Source organism: Sinocyclocheilus grahami, unplaced genomic scaffold (assembly GCF_001515645.1).
Source record: "Sinocyclocheilus grahami isolate Dianchi unplaced genomic scaffold, SAMN03320097.WGS_v1.1 scaffold803.1, whole genome shotgun sequence".
Taxonomy (NCBI): Eukaryota; Metazoa; Chordata; class Actinopteri; order Cypriniformes; family Cyprinidae; genus Sinocyclocheilus; species Sinocyclocheilus grahami.
Window position 1 is genome coordinate 643,340 of NW_015505982.1, and position 17,210 is coordinate 660,549.

The 17,210-nt window shown below is 33.8% G+C and overlaps 1 protein-coding gene across 1 annotated transcript in view; it reads left to right on the forward strand.

Annotated features, from left to right (window-relative positions):
* LOC107562041 (NACHT, LRR and PYD domains-containing protein 12-like) overlaps positions 1-16,245 on the forward strand; it is a 60,474-nt gene extending 44,229 nt beyond the window's left edge. Inside the window, exons 12-15 of the mRNA XM_016246604.1 lie at positions 260-433; positions 10,169-10,330; positions 15,538-15,584; positions 15,666-16,245. Of these exons, the coding sequence (XP_016102090.1) occupies positions 260-433; positions 10,169-10,330; positions 15,538-15,584; positions 15,666-16,213 (931 nt within the window). The 3' untranslated portion in view covers positions 16,214-16,245. The remainder of the gene's footprint in view (positions 1-259; positions 434-10,168; positions 10,331-15,537; positions 15,585-15,665) is intronic.
* Positions 16,246-17,210: the final 965 nt, after the last annotated feature.

A 17,210-nucleotide genomic window follows, 5' to 3' on the forward strand; every position in this document is an offset into this window, starting at 1 on the left:
TATATATATATATATATATATATATATATATATATATATATATATATATATATATGCGCTGTCAATTGTGGTTTTTTTTTTATCTTGCTTTTATTTAAATTTTAACTCACTTTTGGGTATATATTTGTCCCCAAAATAAGGTTAACTAGGTGCACACAGACACACACCACATTCCTACTGCTGTTTCCAAATGCCAGAAATAAGATCTAAAGCATCTCTAAAATTAAGCACACTAACATTATTATTGTTGTTGTTGTAGATTGTCTGGCTGTTTTGTGAAAGAGGAAGGTTGTGCTGCTTTGGCATCAGCTCTGAGTTCAAACCTTTCACACCTGAGAGAGCTGGACCTGAGTAACAATCATCTGCAGGATTCAGGAGTAAAGCTGCTCGCTGCTGGACTGAAGAGTCCTAACTGTCAACTCAACATACTGAGGTTTGACTTTCACAATGATTAATCTTGTGATTTTAATAATTACAGACACCCTGTCAAGCAAGTTTATGAAGAAAATATTTTGGGAAACTGTTCTGTTTTTCCCTTCATTAGCCTACTACAAATCTACCTGCTGTCTACAGTTGGATCCAAAAGTTTTAGGCAAAAAGTGAAAATGTTTATATTCTGCACTGTTTTATTATATATATATATATATATATATATCTAGCTATCTATCTATCTGACTTCTCTAAGCCCTGTTGGCTATCTAGCAACATGCTATCAGTTGCTAGAAACATGTTAGCATTGTGTTAACTCGTGCTAGCAATTTGTTAAAACATGTTAGCAACGATGTGTTATGTAACGCTAGAAACACATTAAAACGTAGCAAAGGGCTATATCATTCTAGAAGCATGCTATCAAATCATGCTAGCAACATATGAAATCATCAGAATCTTCAGAAAATCACACTGTTAACAGAAATCTCAAGCCAGTTAATTTATTGTCAAATTAATTTGAGTAAACGTATGTATGTGTGTGTGTGTGTATATATATATACAGTATATATATATATATGCGCTGTCAATTGTGTTTTTTTTTTAATCTTGCTTTTATTTAAATTTTAACTCACTTTTGGGTATATATTTGTCCCCAAAATAAGGTTAAGTAGGTGCACACAGACACACACCACATTCCTACTGCTGTTTCCAAATGCCAGAAATAAGATCTAAAGCATCTCTAAAATTAAGCACACTAACATTATTATTGTTGTTGTAGATTATCTGGCTGTTTGGTGAAAGAGGAAGGTTGTGCTGCTCTGGCATCAGCTCTGAGTTCAAACCTTTCACACCTGAGAGAGCTGGACCTGAGTAACAATCATCTGCAGGATTCAGGAGTAAAGCTGCTCGCTGCTGGACTGAAGAGTCCAAATCAACTCAACATACTGAGGTTCGACTTTCACAATGATTAATCTTGTGATTTTAATAATTACAGACACCCTGTCAAGCAAGTTTATGAAGAAAATATTTTGGGAAACTGTTCTGTTTTTCCCTTCATTAGCCTACTACAAATCTACCTGCTGTCTACAGTTGGATCCAAAAGTTTTAGGCAAAAAGTGAAAATGTTTATATTCTGCACTGTTTTATTATATATATATATATATATATATATCTAGCTATCTATCTATCTGACTTCTCTAAGCCCTGTTGGCTATCTAGCAACATGCTATCAGTTGCTAGAAACATGTTAGCATTGTGTTAACTCGTGCTAGCAATTTGTTAAAACATGTTAGCAACGATGTGTTATGTAACGCTAGAAACACATTAAAACGTAGCAAAGGGCTATATCATTCTAGAAGCATGCTATCAAATCATGCTAGCAACATATGAAATCATCAGAATCTTCAGAAAATCACACTGTTAACAGAAATCTCAAGCCAGTTAATTTATTGTCAAATTAATTTGAGTAAACGTATGTATGTGTGTGTGTGTGTATATATATATACAGTATATATATATATATGCGCTGTCAATTGTGTTTTTTTTTTAATCTTGCTTTTATTTAAATTTTAACTCACTTTTGGGTATATATTTGTCCCCAAAATAAGGTTAAGTAGGTGCACACAGACACACACCACATTCCTACTGCTGTTTCCAAATGCCAGAAATAAGATCTAAAGCATCTCTAAAATTAAGCACACTAACATTATTATTGTTGTTGTAGATTATCTGGCTGTTTGGTGAAAGAGGAAGGTTGTGCTGCTCTGGCATCAGCTCTGAGTTCAAACCTTTCACACCTGAGAGAGCTGGACCTGAGTAACAATCATCTGCAGGATTCAGGAGTAAAGCTGCTCGCTGCTGGACTGAAGAGTCCAAATCAACTCAACATACTGAGGTTCGTGATTAATATTGATTTATATTTTAATAATAGTGTGTGTGTGTGTGTGAGAGAGAGATTATACTTATTAGATTATAATTAATTGCTTAAAAATAATTGCTCAATTTGTTAAACATGTGTTAACATAATAAACATTACAAAAACTGACAGCGGTGTGAAAGCAGCAGTTAAAAACACATCTGGGTGGTATTCCAGAAAGTAGGTTATGTGACATACCTGGGAATGTTTAAGGTAAGTAAGAGGATAAACTCAGCTTTCAGTTCCAAAAACGGAGGTAACTTTCAGAGTAAGTAGCCATAGCAACTTACTCTCTGAACATAACCTGCTCCGGAGTAGGTTCTGTATCAGGGTTAGCTTACTTCAGTGCTATCATCGCATGCGTGACCTACTAACCAGAGTCATATTATATATTAATACAATGTAGTTATGTAATTTATATATATATATATATATATATATGGATGTATGGATATACAGTTTATATACAGTCTATCTTAGGACAACTTAACTTTTTTTTTAACTTTAAAAAAGTTAATCAAAGTTGTCCTAAAACAAGAAGGGGTATTGATTTTGTTTTAGGACAACTATGATGAAAGGTTTTGATCCACTTCAAATGTTGACTACAAATATATATATATATATATATATATATATATATATATATATATATATATACTGTATATACAGTATCTCACAGAAGTGAGTACACCCCCTCACATTTTTGTAAATATTTTATGTCTTTTCATGTGTCAACACTGAAGAAACTACACTTTCCTACAATGAAAATGTAGTGAGTGTACAGCTTGCATAACAGTGTAAATTTGCTGTCCCCTCAAAATAACTCAACGCACAGCCATTAATGTATTATTTTTTTACCCAATAATGAGGCGGTGTGAGCATTATGTAACATTAAACACTCTCATTTAAAGTCTGTTTCACAAGTGAGACTCATAGAAGTATTAAACTTATCACATTCCAGGAAATCCCTTATATGGACAAATGCATCTGATATTACTACAGTTGAATAACATGCAGATAGACACATTTTGACTGATGAAGCATGAAGACTAGTGTTGTCACGGTACCAAAAGTTCAGTATTCGGTACCAATACCAGTGAAAATCCACGGTTCTCGGTAACAATTTCTGTACCAAAGCAAAACACAAAAACATGCTAATTAAAAAAATTTGACTATACTTTCATTTTAATCCAAACTGTGTACATATTTTTTTGAAAACTTTTGAAAACGTAGAGTTATTCAGTCAAGAATAACAACTAAGTTAGCTAAAAAAAAAAAAGCGCAGAACTGCTTTTCTGACTGATATGACACAAACAATGTTAACCATTTGTACATTCTCTAACATACATATTATTCTGTTCTGTCCAGTTGCGTAGCTTGAGCAAAGGCTTAACAGATAGCGTACACTTTCAGAAAAGAACTCCAGAAAGCAGTTTTTAGTGATTAACAGTGGTGGAAAGAGTACAACAAAATTGTACTTAAGTAAATTATTCCTTAAGTAGCAATACTTTTACGTGAGTACAAGTAAAAGTATTGAAAAATAATATGACCCAAGTAAGAGTAAAAAAGTAGTTTGCTGAAAAACTAAAGTTACTGTGTTACAAAGTACTTAAGTATTATTATTATTTTTTTACCCAATAATGAGGCGGTGTGAGCATTATGTAACATTAAACACTCTCATTTAAAGTCTGTTTCACAAGTGAGACTCATAGAAGTATTAAACTTATCACATTCCAGGAAATCCCTTATATGGACAAATGCATCTGATATTACTACAGTTGAATAACATGCAGATAGACACATTTTGACTGATGAAGCATGAAGACTAGTGTTGTCACGGTACCAAAAGTTCAGTATTCGGTACCAATACCAGTGAAAATCCACGGTTCTCGGTAACAATTTCTGTACCAAAGCAAAACACAAAAACATGCTAATTAAAAAAATTTGACTATACTTTCATTTTAATCCAAACTGTGTACATATTTTTTTGAAAACTTTTGAAAACGTAGAGTTATTCAGTCAAGAATAACAACTAAGTTAGCTAAAAAAAAAAAAGCGCAGAACTGCTTTTCTGACTGATATGACACAAACAATGTTAACCATTTGTACATTCTCTAACATACATATTATTCTGTTCTGTCCAGTTGCGTAGCTTGAGCAAAGGCTTAACAGATAGCGTACACTTTCAGAAAAGAACTCCAGAAAGCAGTTTTCATAACTTTAGTGACTTTACTGGTGATTGTTCTTCTCAATTCTTTTATGTAAAACTACAAACAAGAAAAAATATGTATGAACATTATGTACACATTTACATACACATCCATCTTAACATTACAGTTCGATGTTGTACATAGTTCCTTTTGTAACGTTATTTAAAGTAATGTACATGTCAAGAAATTATATTCAAATGAGATTATGTACAAACAGAAGAGAAATTAGCAGTACGCTAAAACAAAGTACGCTACCAATAAGGCGAATCATGTCTGTTTATAACAAAATATAACAATAATCCCGATCTACACTTTACTTTAATCTACACAACACTTAAAGCACTATTTAGTATAAAATTTAGCACTTACAGACATATATTTCCAAGGTTTAAATGATGGAATCAATAACCCATAGGAACTGCATGCACGTTCTTCTTGACTGCGTTCACTGAGAGAAACCGAAAGTAAACGGCAAAATAAAGTGTAGTACCTTAAATGTCCTGTAGGAGGCGGAAAAGAATCACCGCTAGACATAAGAAACAGCACACATATTTTAGATTCACAATTAATTTAAAAGCCTCTGGTGTGTAAAAATAGTAAATATCAAAAAACACCTCTTGTTTTTCTTACCTTAATAAAAGTTATAGGAGCATTAAATAGTTAATAAAGAAACTTCATTCTATTGCTCATTATTATTATTCTAATGCCAACGATTAACTACAGCGTTCATTTCAATCCGACATTCAAATTAAAATATTGAATAATGTTCATAACAGAAGCGGTGTTTCCCCCAGACTTGCACTCTATTTGTGGCGGCATATAGGCCTATATGCAAAATCATTCTCTGCTAGCAGGAGGCGCTTGTAAAGCGGGAGAGATAGCGGTTTCCCCAGTAATGGCTGTACACACAGCTGCGCTCGGCTCACAAACGCTGCTCAGGCATTACTTTCGGATAGCGCATCAAGAACCGGGTTGACCGGGTACTCGGTACCACCGGTACTTAAAAAAAAACTGGTACCGTAACGTTTTAATTTTGTTTTAGTACCGACTTGGTACCGATGTACCGGGTCTTTTGACAGCACTAATGAAGACAATAAACACAACAGTATAGAATTTTATACAATTTCGGCGGCTTATGAAACTTTGTATATTTAGTAACAGCACTGTTAAAGAGGGCGAACTTTACTATTCAACTGAACTGTGTGCATGCATTTTAGACACTTACATTGTTCTTGCTCCATCCATGCACTAGCTGTGTCCTTCTATCAACCGAGTCTCTATTTACTAAACTGTTGAGTGCTCTAGTAATATCAATGGTATGACACATTTCAGGAGCTGACAAAATTTAAAATCAGAGCATAGCTCATACTAAAATATTGAAACACTAACAATGTTGATTCAAAACACCAACGCCGATTGACTGTCAAAGCAAAGAACGGTTTGAATGCCCCGCCCCCACCACCACCAGCTGAACTGGAAGTTTTGCACCGGAGTCAGACCTGTCTGTTATTGCCTGAAGCGCAGGGCTCCACCCCAGCTATTTGAAAAGTGCCCATTTCTTGCTCTGTTTCTCCATCTGTGCCGCCTTTGTCTTTTTTTTTTTTGTACTTTGTACTTTTGGTGAAAAATAATTTAACTAAAAACAAGTTAAAAACAATTTAATTATACTCCAGAAAGTAGAAAAATTTTAAAATGTACTCAAGTACTGTAACGAAAGTATTTCAATAAGTTACTTTCCACCTCTGGTGATTAATCAGTGAAACAATCGGCAATTAGTTGATTAATCATTGTAATAATCGTTAAATTGCAGCCCTATTCTCCACTAAAAACTGGAGTTTATAGGCTCCTTCAGCTACCTTTAGGGAATCCCTGAAATACCCCCAAATCCTCACATTTTGTGAGTTTCCCTAATCAAACACACCTTATTTAACTTATCAGCTTATTATAGAGACTTTAAGATCTGAAATAGTTGTCAGATGAGAGAAACATTGTAATGTGCATTATGCAACATGCATCCTTCTGAAATTATATATCTTAGATCAGTAAACATTCTTTTATGCCATACCACAGTGCATTATTGTGTAGTCTGCCTTATTAATTCCTCAATTAGCTACTATAAAAAGGAAGGAAAGGACAGTTCAATGCAAGAGGTAATTACTAAGCATATAAACAGCAGTGATTACGCAGTTTTGTCTATACAGCAGCAGCAAACGGTCTACTGTATGTAGTTTCTGACAGGATACAGCGACTAAGCATTGCGTATATGAGAACACTTTAAAGTGAAATACGCTTGGGAAGGTTACTTTTAAATGTATTTCACTTCAGATTACAAAATGCATGCTTTAAAAATAATTTGTTTACCGTATTTTGTTAGATTACTCAAGTTTAGTAACAATCTAAATACTTTGGAATACTTAAGGTGAGGGGCATAGACTTTGGTGTCTTGCTTTTATGTTAACCACTAAATAAAAATGGGTGGTTTGAAGCAATTATAAATGCATTAATAATATTGAGATCATTTTGAGATTAGTGTTTTAAATATACCATTTTAAACATTGAAATATGAAATTATGGTGGGAAAATAAACCGCTTTAAATATGAAACTAAAACCACAAGTAGTTGGCAGCAAATCACTGTCTTAATGAATGAGTCATGGAATCATTCACATTCGATTTGATTCATTCAAAAGGACTTATTCATTAAGGAATGAAGCAAGTGATTTTATGGATGTATTCAAATAATTTGCTCAGCTGATTCATTCAAAACACAGATTCAATCAGAACCCAAAAAGTACTCGGTTGCTCACAGGCTCTTCTCTTCTGATGTCGATTTATTTCAAAGGAAGTAGTTATTTGCATTTAGTGTCAATAGCAATAGATGCTGCTTACACTAAGTGAAAATAACATTTTCTTAGCGACATATGCTATTTACTCTAAATGTAAATAACCATAGATTCGGTTTACACTCTGTAAAAGCAGCAGTAACTGTGCTACAATAATATGTAAGCAAGATGGATGTACATTTTTGCATTTTTTAGAAAAAAACAAAAACAAAGATTATGTGTGGTTGGTAAGTTTTGGGTAAAAAATTAGCTGAAATCAGGCCATAAAACCCATACTGAATAGTTCTGAATAAGACTTTTGAGTAATCAGTCTTGTAGGCTAGAATATTTACTTCAAAATGATGTGAAAATCATCCTGCTCACTCATTCACTGACTTGAAACACAATACTTTCTTTACTGAGGTGAATATCTCTGTTCTGAGATAGTCAGAGTATTATACAGCCTTAGAATGCACGGTAAGAGTGCTCCTTCATGTAATCACTAAAAGCTGTCACTCACTTCAGTTCATTACAATCTCACAATGTTCCGTTAATAAGCTCTCTACACTGCACAATGGATCTCTAATTACATCGTATCTACACTTTGTTGTAATGAGAAGATTCCCGAGCTTGCAGAACTCAGCACTTCACAAAAACTCTGCATTTTGAGTAGCCAGTGGATTCTAACTTAAACACTTCTGGTTATTGCGTTCAAGAAATCAACAGATATGTCTGCTACATTGCTCAACGCTGCAAATATGTTTTGCCAGTATCAGATGGGGCCAGGAGTGGACTGGCCATCTGGATGTTCTGGAGAAGTCCAGAATTCTGTTTGGTTCATCTTCAAATAAAAAGTGTTAGATTAAGTGATGTTGACGGCCGACAAACGGGGGTGCTAATGCAATTTATTTTTGCGTATAAAAAGCCAGAAAGCCAGAGTGGGCTCGTGATGGCAAGCAAAATACGTGAAGATAAAGGTGGTTGAGAGAAGCTAAAAGGAAAAAAAAAGCGAACAGTTACATCAGGTTACCTTTTTCCCACCTCTCTAACTATACACAGCATGTAGCCTGTAGCACTGTAGTAAAATCCCAGGACAACCCTAATCCGAACGTCCACTGCTATTTATCACTCCGCATTGTTTGGCATGATTATTCCATTCAGTCATAAAGAGACAGCAGCGATTCTTCAACGGGTTACATTTGAGAGCTATTGAGTTAGAAAATTGAGTAAATGAAGTAGCCTATAAGGTGATTAATCTGATTAACATGACACACACACACAGACATATGAATACTCAAATTGAAGAATTCTGTTTCAGGTTTCTAGATTCTAGGTTTCTGTTTATCATTGTCTATCATTGCCATATTATACATTTTGCATTCTGCTCTTTTTATGTAGATTTCAAGTATTTTAGTTCATACAATAATACATTTATTTCAATTCCCTGCTGAAAAAAAAATAGAAACCTTACATTATTACACATAAGTAATAATTTTACTGGTTATAATGAAAATTGTATTGGTTTGTAATGGTGCCTGTTGGTCTCTACTGGTAATTGGTCACCTTCTATTCATGGCTTTTGTTAAAGCCACTAAATGCTAATGTAATATGTCCCAAAACACACTTCAGGAAACCATTATTTAATGGTTTTAAAATTTAAAAGTTGGTTTGTAATGTCTGTAATGGTATTTGTAGTGGAAATCATTAGAATTTCTGTGATGGTTTCTATTGTTTTTGTCAGCAGGGTCACCATGGGTTTTGTGATGTTATTTGTCATAAATGCAATAGGATTGCTGTAATATTGTGAGAGAGTAGCGACTGTTTGTAGTTGTGGTGGGCCTATTTGGGAGAAAATCCAGGGCTGTTTTTTACTCCCAGTCCGTCCCTGGATAGGTATCCCCGATTCCCCGGGGCCCTAAGCGGCCACTTACCTCACTTAAATGTTAAGTCTGCCCCTGCTCTGCAGCACGACCATATTCTCTCTTATCCAGGAAAAACAAGATTTTTTTTTAACATATATACACACACACTCACACAAATGTGACCCTGGATCACAAAACCAGTCATAAGTAGCACAGGTATATTTGTAGCAAAAGCCAAAAATACATTGAATGGGTCAAAATTATTAATTTTTCTTTTATGTAAAAAAAAAATATATATGTATATATATACATGTATGTGTGTATATATATTATGATATTAAGTAAAGTTCATGTTCCATGAAGATATTTTGTAAATTTCCTGTAAATATATCAAAATGTAATTTCTGATTAGTAATATGCATTGCTAAGAACTTCACTTGGACAACTTTAAAGGCGATTTAGGCTTGTTATATCTTGGACAAATATTGTCCTATTCTAACATACATCAATCATACATCAATGGAAAGATTATTTATTCAGCTTTCAGATGACATGTATAAATATCAGTTTAAAAAAAAATTACCCTTATGACTGGTTTTGTGGTCCACAAATAGGGACATTTATGTTTTTATAAATGTTGGGCAGGACTTGATTTGCTTGTTCTGCCCTTCTGCTGGAGCTCACGTCATCAGAGAAGAGATGTCATTTCGGTGGGGAAGGAGTTAATGTTTTAATGAAATATTACAAGGGCATATCACGCTAAACCCATCTTTGGCACAGTGATCCGTTTAAAAGCCTCTGATTGGCTGTTGCGTTCAACAGTCATGTCTGTGATTGGCTATAATGCTCAACGCTTCAAATATACGCTTGCATATTTATACAGTACATTTCTAAAAATGGAGCACACTAACATGAACACATTCTGTTGTAGATTATCTTACTGTATGGTGACAGAGGAAGGTTGTGCTGCTCTGGCATCAGCTCTGAGTTCAAACCCCTCACACCTGAGAGAGCTGGACCTGAGCTACAACCACCCAGGAGATTCAGGAGTGAAGCTGCTCTCTCATACATTCAAACATCTGGACAAACTCAAGTAAGTTGAGCAGAAACAAACATTCTGTCAGCTCTGTATGTGACAAATGTTTTCAGTTTCAGTCTTATCATAATGTTTATCATGATGAACAATAATAATAATAATACAGTTCTATGCTTCAGTCTTAGAGAATTATTTAATTACACTTGCTCCATGAAAAATTACAATCATTTATTAGGCTACTGATTTGACTGGAGTCTTCATCACTTGAGTGAATGTCATTTAAACATATTTGTCTATACATTTGTTCACATTTGTAGGTCTTTAATAAGAGCAGATGAATTTTAGATATGTGTGTACCAAACAGATATGATACAAACAAACAATTATCTGATGGTCAGTGCTCAATGTGTTTACATGCTACTTGTATGAAATGGACTAGTAGCACAGTTGCTAGTGTAAGAATTATTAAAATCATCACTGTTAAATATATATTATTTTTATTTATTTATCCTTTATTTTAGCAGGATAGTCCCATTGAGATTTAAAATCTCTTCATCCAGGGAGTCCTGGCCAAAATGGCAGCACAAAAATCACATAAAAAATGTTTTACAAACACGTAAGACTAACTAAATTTTGCACTGCATTCATGTAGTGACAGATCAAAAAATTAAAACAAGTACATGTTTCCTTTAGATTGGACCATAAGAAATTTTTAAAGAGGGACTTGTTTCTTTACAATACTCTGCAGCTTGTTCCATAATGAGGGAGCAAAAAAAATAATAAGGCAGTTTTACTCTTGGAACATTAGTCATGAACTGATAAACTGAAATTCCCTTAATCTGTTGACATATAAGAGGTTATTGTACTCAGAACTTTCTCATTAGTCTAAAAACAGCTTATATTGAAACCAATCTGCCAAAATGACAGCTTGTGGAATGTTCTACTCAATCCAGTTCACACATGTAGTGTAAATGATGAGCGAGGCAAACGCAGGTCTACACAGAAATCAAATGATAAAGATACTCCGAAGACAACAAGACGCTGTACTGTGCCAAGTTGTGGAAAAACAGAGTCTTTGCATTGCCTTCCTTCTGATCCTAATGTTAGGAAAGATTGGATGAACTTTATTTTTAATGAAGTTTCAGACCAGGTCAGTAAGAAATTGGTCCTTTGTTCACTTCATTTTACCACGGATTCGTTAACAAACAAGGAACAATTTGATGCAGGATTTTCAGAAAGATTGAGACTAAAAGACGATGCTGTGCCAACTATATTGAATCTGACAGTAATGTCGCACCTCACAAGTGTGAGTATGTTAACTAAATTTATTACGTGGTCACTGTTGCTTTGTCTGTTCGTACAGATCATTTGATATGTAAAGAGTATTTATGCGTTTTTGAGCTAAATCACAGCAGCATCTATCTGTGAAAGATGAAGGCTGTCAAACATACACAACTGTTTGCCAATCATAGCAGTGGGTCACACCTATTCAAACAGAGCGTTCCAACGAGGGGTTTAAAAACAGAACAGAAAATAGCCTATTACTTCTAAATTATGTTTTTTGATGTAAAAATCTTGATAACATTATAAGGGGATCTCGGAGAACAGTACAAAACAATAAAAAGGGCAGTTCATGACCCCTGTAAAAGAAGTTTAGCAGTAGATCTAGTGCTATAATTACATGTTGTTGTTATTATATAATATATATAAAATATAAATAGTTAATTTACCTAACAATGCCTTGGCAATAAACAACAGCATGTGTATTTTCCTCCTTTGAAACAAAGAGGACCATCCCACTAATTCATACAGAATAAGTGTGTGAAGAGGCACTCGTCACAAAGCATAAGGCAGCATGGATACATAATCCAACTATTTTAGTGAAGATAAACTTGCATGCATATAGACCACATCACCGTAATCTAACACTGAGAGGAAACAACTTTGTGTAATTCTCTTTCTTGTTTTAAAAGGAAAACATTTCTTTAAACAAAATTGGTGCTAAAATAGATCCCTTTTGGACACCTTTTTTATTTTTTAGTTCTGTTGAAATTAAATTTTCAACTGAGACACAGAGTTCTTTTTAAAAAGTAATTATTGAATCAATTTAAGCCATTTCACTAAAACCTACACAACTAAGTCTCTGCACAATATAAGTTTATGATCTACGGAATCAAATGCTTTAGGGAGAACTACAAATAGCGCTGCACAATGCTGTTTACTATCCAGACATTTATTAATATTATTTGTGACCAGCATGGCTGCTGTAATAGTACTATGACCTGAGCTAAAGCTTGACTGGAATTAATTTACAATTTTATTTTCGGTTAAAAACTGTTTTACTTGTTCATTTACAAAAGATTAAAATACTTTTGCCAACACTGATAACCTAGAAATCGGCTGATAGTTATCCAATTCAGATGAGACCATCTTTTAACAAAGGGAGAACCATAGCTGATTTCCATGCACGAGGAATAACATAAACTCAAATTAAAAATAGTACTGCTTTGTGACTAAGCCTCATTCAGACTGTCAGCCCAAATCAGATTTTTGTGCAAATCTGATTGAAATCCAGTCATATTTAGATGGTCTAAAAGGCAACGAACAACATGAAATCCGATTTGTGAAAATCCGTTTCGAGCTACATTCGTATGTGGCCATTTCTGGATATCGTTTCTGTCTGACCGATCAGATCGGATTTAGCGTTGCTTTTTCACATTCTCATGCCACGTAAAATATAAACATGTCAGACTTTTTTGTAGAAAGCATAATGAACGTCTTTGCAGAAACAAGCTTATATACAGTATATATATTTAATAATGTGCAGGCAAACATGCCGCTGCTCTGATTTTATTATTTTAGCAATAGCAGGAGGTTCCTTCGACAGAAATAACCACGAGCCTCTGTTATATAAACCTACAGATCAAAGTCTGTCTATCAACTTTCAAATTCTGTTGATTTTATTCCAAATTTTTAAAAATAAATGTAGTTTCTGCACTCTTTAAAACAGTGTGACAGATAAAGTGCACTCTTTACTATTAGTTATTGCATAACTAAACATGACTAAAGCATGAATGAACATCAGAAGGTATGTTGAAAGAATAGAACAACTTACTAAAAAGTATCATGTGGCATGTAATTGCTCAATTAGTGTTTCAAGTTCACTAGAAACTCTAGAGAGAAGCATTTTCATAAATATCTGCACTGTACATATTCATTATATTTTTACTTTACGTTAGTGATGTCTTTAATAAGTCATGAAAACACTTTTTTACAGCCAATGTTTAAATGTTCACATTTCACCAACAAATTATTAAAATGTTGATATAATTTTTTTTTTTAAGTATTTTAAAATTATTGCACAAACAATTAAATTGCACATAAGGCAGTTTTTACAAGTAATTTAAATGTTTTTGTTTACAGCCAAGTACATTCTGAATTTTCATTTGTCTACAGTTTGTAGCTGTGCTTTTGTCCATTGACTTGACATTGTTCTTATTATGAAATAAAATATGTAGATTATTGGATTGAGTGATAGGCAGTGGGTTTAATCAGTAACATTATTAATAGCAGGAGGAACCTACGATGAGAACTTTTCACAATCACAGCAGACAATCAAAACACTGCCTTAAACTGACTAACAGAAAGACAGCGCGATCCTCTTAACATGACGTCTAAACAAAACCATTACCCAGAATGCAACACGGGCGCGACATCACCTTTACATTCTCCATATGTTTATAATGTTTGTAAACGTTATAGCTTACCAGTATTTTACATTATTTCTGAATGTAACAAAATGCTACTTGGTATGTGACTTGTCTGTTGTGCAGTGTTTCTTTAAATTACTTTTTTAACCATTTAACTGAAAGTATTAATTGGTCAAAATTCTTACTTTCAATTAAAGTCATCACTAGAAGCCACATATTCATCATTTAAAAATGTGTTGCCAATGGTAAAATATTCTATTGACAGTGTGTCATATTAATGAAGTATTTTCATATATTATATACTATATAATAATAATAATTGTTTGCCGTTTCAAGGTTAGCGTTTTTGTTAGTTTTTTGTCATCTTTCCATTGAACACATCAACAATAAATGAAATAGCATTTCAGTGGAGGTTAATCCGTGTGCTGCCAGTCATTCCGAGAGTTTGAAGGCACTTTGTTTTTCATTGTTTTAAGGATTTAAATAAAATTCTATTAAATCAATTCATTTTTGAATGCCTCAGAACAAGGAGTTTTTAACTAATTGAAGCCTTTAACAAATCTGCATTTGTGTACATAAACTTCAAAATATAAAACTTCAATCTCTTTGTTTTGCATAAAGACACCAAATATAAGAATGTGATCGGCAGAAGAAGGCTTTATTTTTATTCTTCAGCCACTTTAACAATAATACAGTAAAAAAGATGTTGATTTCTTTAAGGCAGAAATATCAAACATTAATATCCTAATTAAGTCTCATTCACAGAAATCTGCTACATGGATAAATGTCATTAATTGTTTTGAAGTGCACTTCTTTCATTAACAAGAGAAAGTACATCTAGTTCTGATAGTGTCAGCTTTTGAAAACCTCTCAGATAAAACCTTTCTTTTACGAGGAAAGACAACATAATATTTTGTAATTAGTGACCTCTGATCATTACTGATTGTTACATTCATCATCCAATACATTATAATTGTCAATAAACCAATCAACAGATGTAGATGTTACAGAGGAATATTGTGAGAGACCTTTAGTTAAATTCCCCGAAGCTACAGGAATAGCTCTGACAACTAAAGAAAATCATCTCTATGAACAATCCACATTACATTTGATCTCAAAATGATCATAACCCTCTTCATTTATTAAATGCATTACATTCAAAGTTCTTTTACAAACCTTTTATTATAAGTCTATTATAGTCAAATTATGCTTGTACCACATTTTCCAATATAGTGAGACCTGCGTATGAAAATCAGAGAACTTGAAAAGCTGTATTAAACTTGTTTTTGTTGGAAGATCACTTTCTCTTCCTCTTTCATGAGATCAGCTTCCTCTTTTTGACCGGGTTACGTTTCTCCGTGTCGTAAACTTTTGAGGGGCTTTTAAACCAGAGCAAATGTTTCATGAATCGTGTGTGTGTGTGTGTGTGTGTGTGTGTGTGTGCCTCTGTGTGTGTGTGTGTGTGTGTGTGTGTGTGTGTTTCTAGTGTGGATCATGGAGGAGCGTTGGGGATCCTCTGTGTGTGTGTGTGTGTGTGTGTGTGTGTGTTTCTAGTGTGGATCATGGAGGAGAGTTCAGGATCACAGCAGGACTCCACAAATGTAAGTCCTCAATCAGACAGTGTTTTCTTGTTTGTAGTTTAGTTGTAAATGTGTGTGTTGTAATGTGTGTGTTGTGTTCAGACGCCTGTGATCTCACACTGGATCCAAACACAGCACACACTCGACTCGTTCTGTCTGAGGAGAACAGAAAGGTGACGCGTGTCTCTGAGGAGCAGTTATATCCTGATCATCCGGACAGATTTGATGAGTATAATCCTCAGGTTCTGTGTTCAGAGAGGCTGACTGGACGCTGTTACTGGGAGACTGAATGGAGTGGAGCTGGAGATGTTTATATATCAGTGGCTTATAAAGAAATCAAGAGGAAAGGAAGGAGTAAAGACTGTTTGTTTGGATATAATGTGAACTCCTGGAGTCTGATCTGCTCTAATCACAGCTTCACTGTCCTTCACAATCGTAAGAGAACTGTGATCTCTGCTGCTTCAGACTCCTGTAAGAGAGTAGCAGTGTTTCTGGACGAACCGAGCGGCTCTCTGTCCTTCTACAGCGTCTCTGACACACACACACTCACACACTTACACACATTCACACACACATTCACTCAACCTCTACACGCTGGATTTTACCTTAATTACAACTCTTCAGTGTCTCTGTGTCACATTAAACACTAAACACACACACACACACTCACACACTCACACACACACAACTCTTCAGTGTCTCTGTGTCACATTAAACCCACACGCACACACACACACACACAGACTGATACATATGTGTAAAATAATATGTAATATTTACACTCTTGAGTCATATTTCTCAGGCTGTATTTTCAGGAGTTCATTTAATTTTAGTGTTATAGAAATCAGAATAAAATTACTTCATCATCATTATTATTATTATGTGTTTGAAATCAACATTCAAAGCACTGCTGGAGAAAAGTGTGTTTATGCAGCTGTACATTAAAAACATTCTTTTGAAGCATTTAACGCTCCGCGTCTCTGCATTTCTGGGTCACACTTGCTGCTTGAAATGTAAGTTGTTTTTTGTTTGTTTTTCTGGAAAATCAATGTCATATATTTTTGTTCAGTAATATTTTGAGTTTTCAGCAGATTTTATGATACTATTCAATAATTATATAACATTTTATGAGATTTTTCCATTAAAATGTATTTAAACTAAATTTTTTCATTTTTGGGTCACACTTTTTTTTTTCTTTAGGAAAATCAATGTAATATATTTCTGGTCTGTAATATTTTGAGTTTTTTATTTTGAACATTTTATGATAGTATGAAATTATTATACAATTTTTATGAGCTTTTTTTCTATTAAAATAAATTAAACTCAGAGTCTCTTCATTTCTGGGTCACACTTGCTGCTTGAAATGTAAGGTTTTTGTTTGTTTTTCTGGAAAAAATATATTATAAAAAATAATTATATAAAATTGCAAAAGCAGTGATAGAGGGAGAAAAAGTGTTTATACAACTGGACTTCAGATAAATTATTTTGAAACATTTAATCGTCTGCAGCCTCTTCATTTTAAGAAAATCAGTGTAATATATTTGTTCAATAATATTTTTTAATCATTATTTGAAATTTTGAGGGGATTTTATGATACTATTAAATATTTATACAATTTGTTTGAACTATTTTTCTATTAAAATTAAT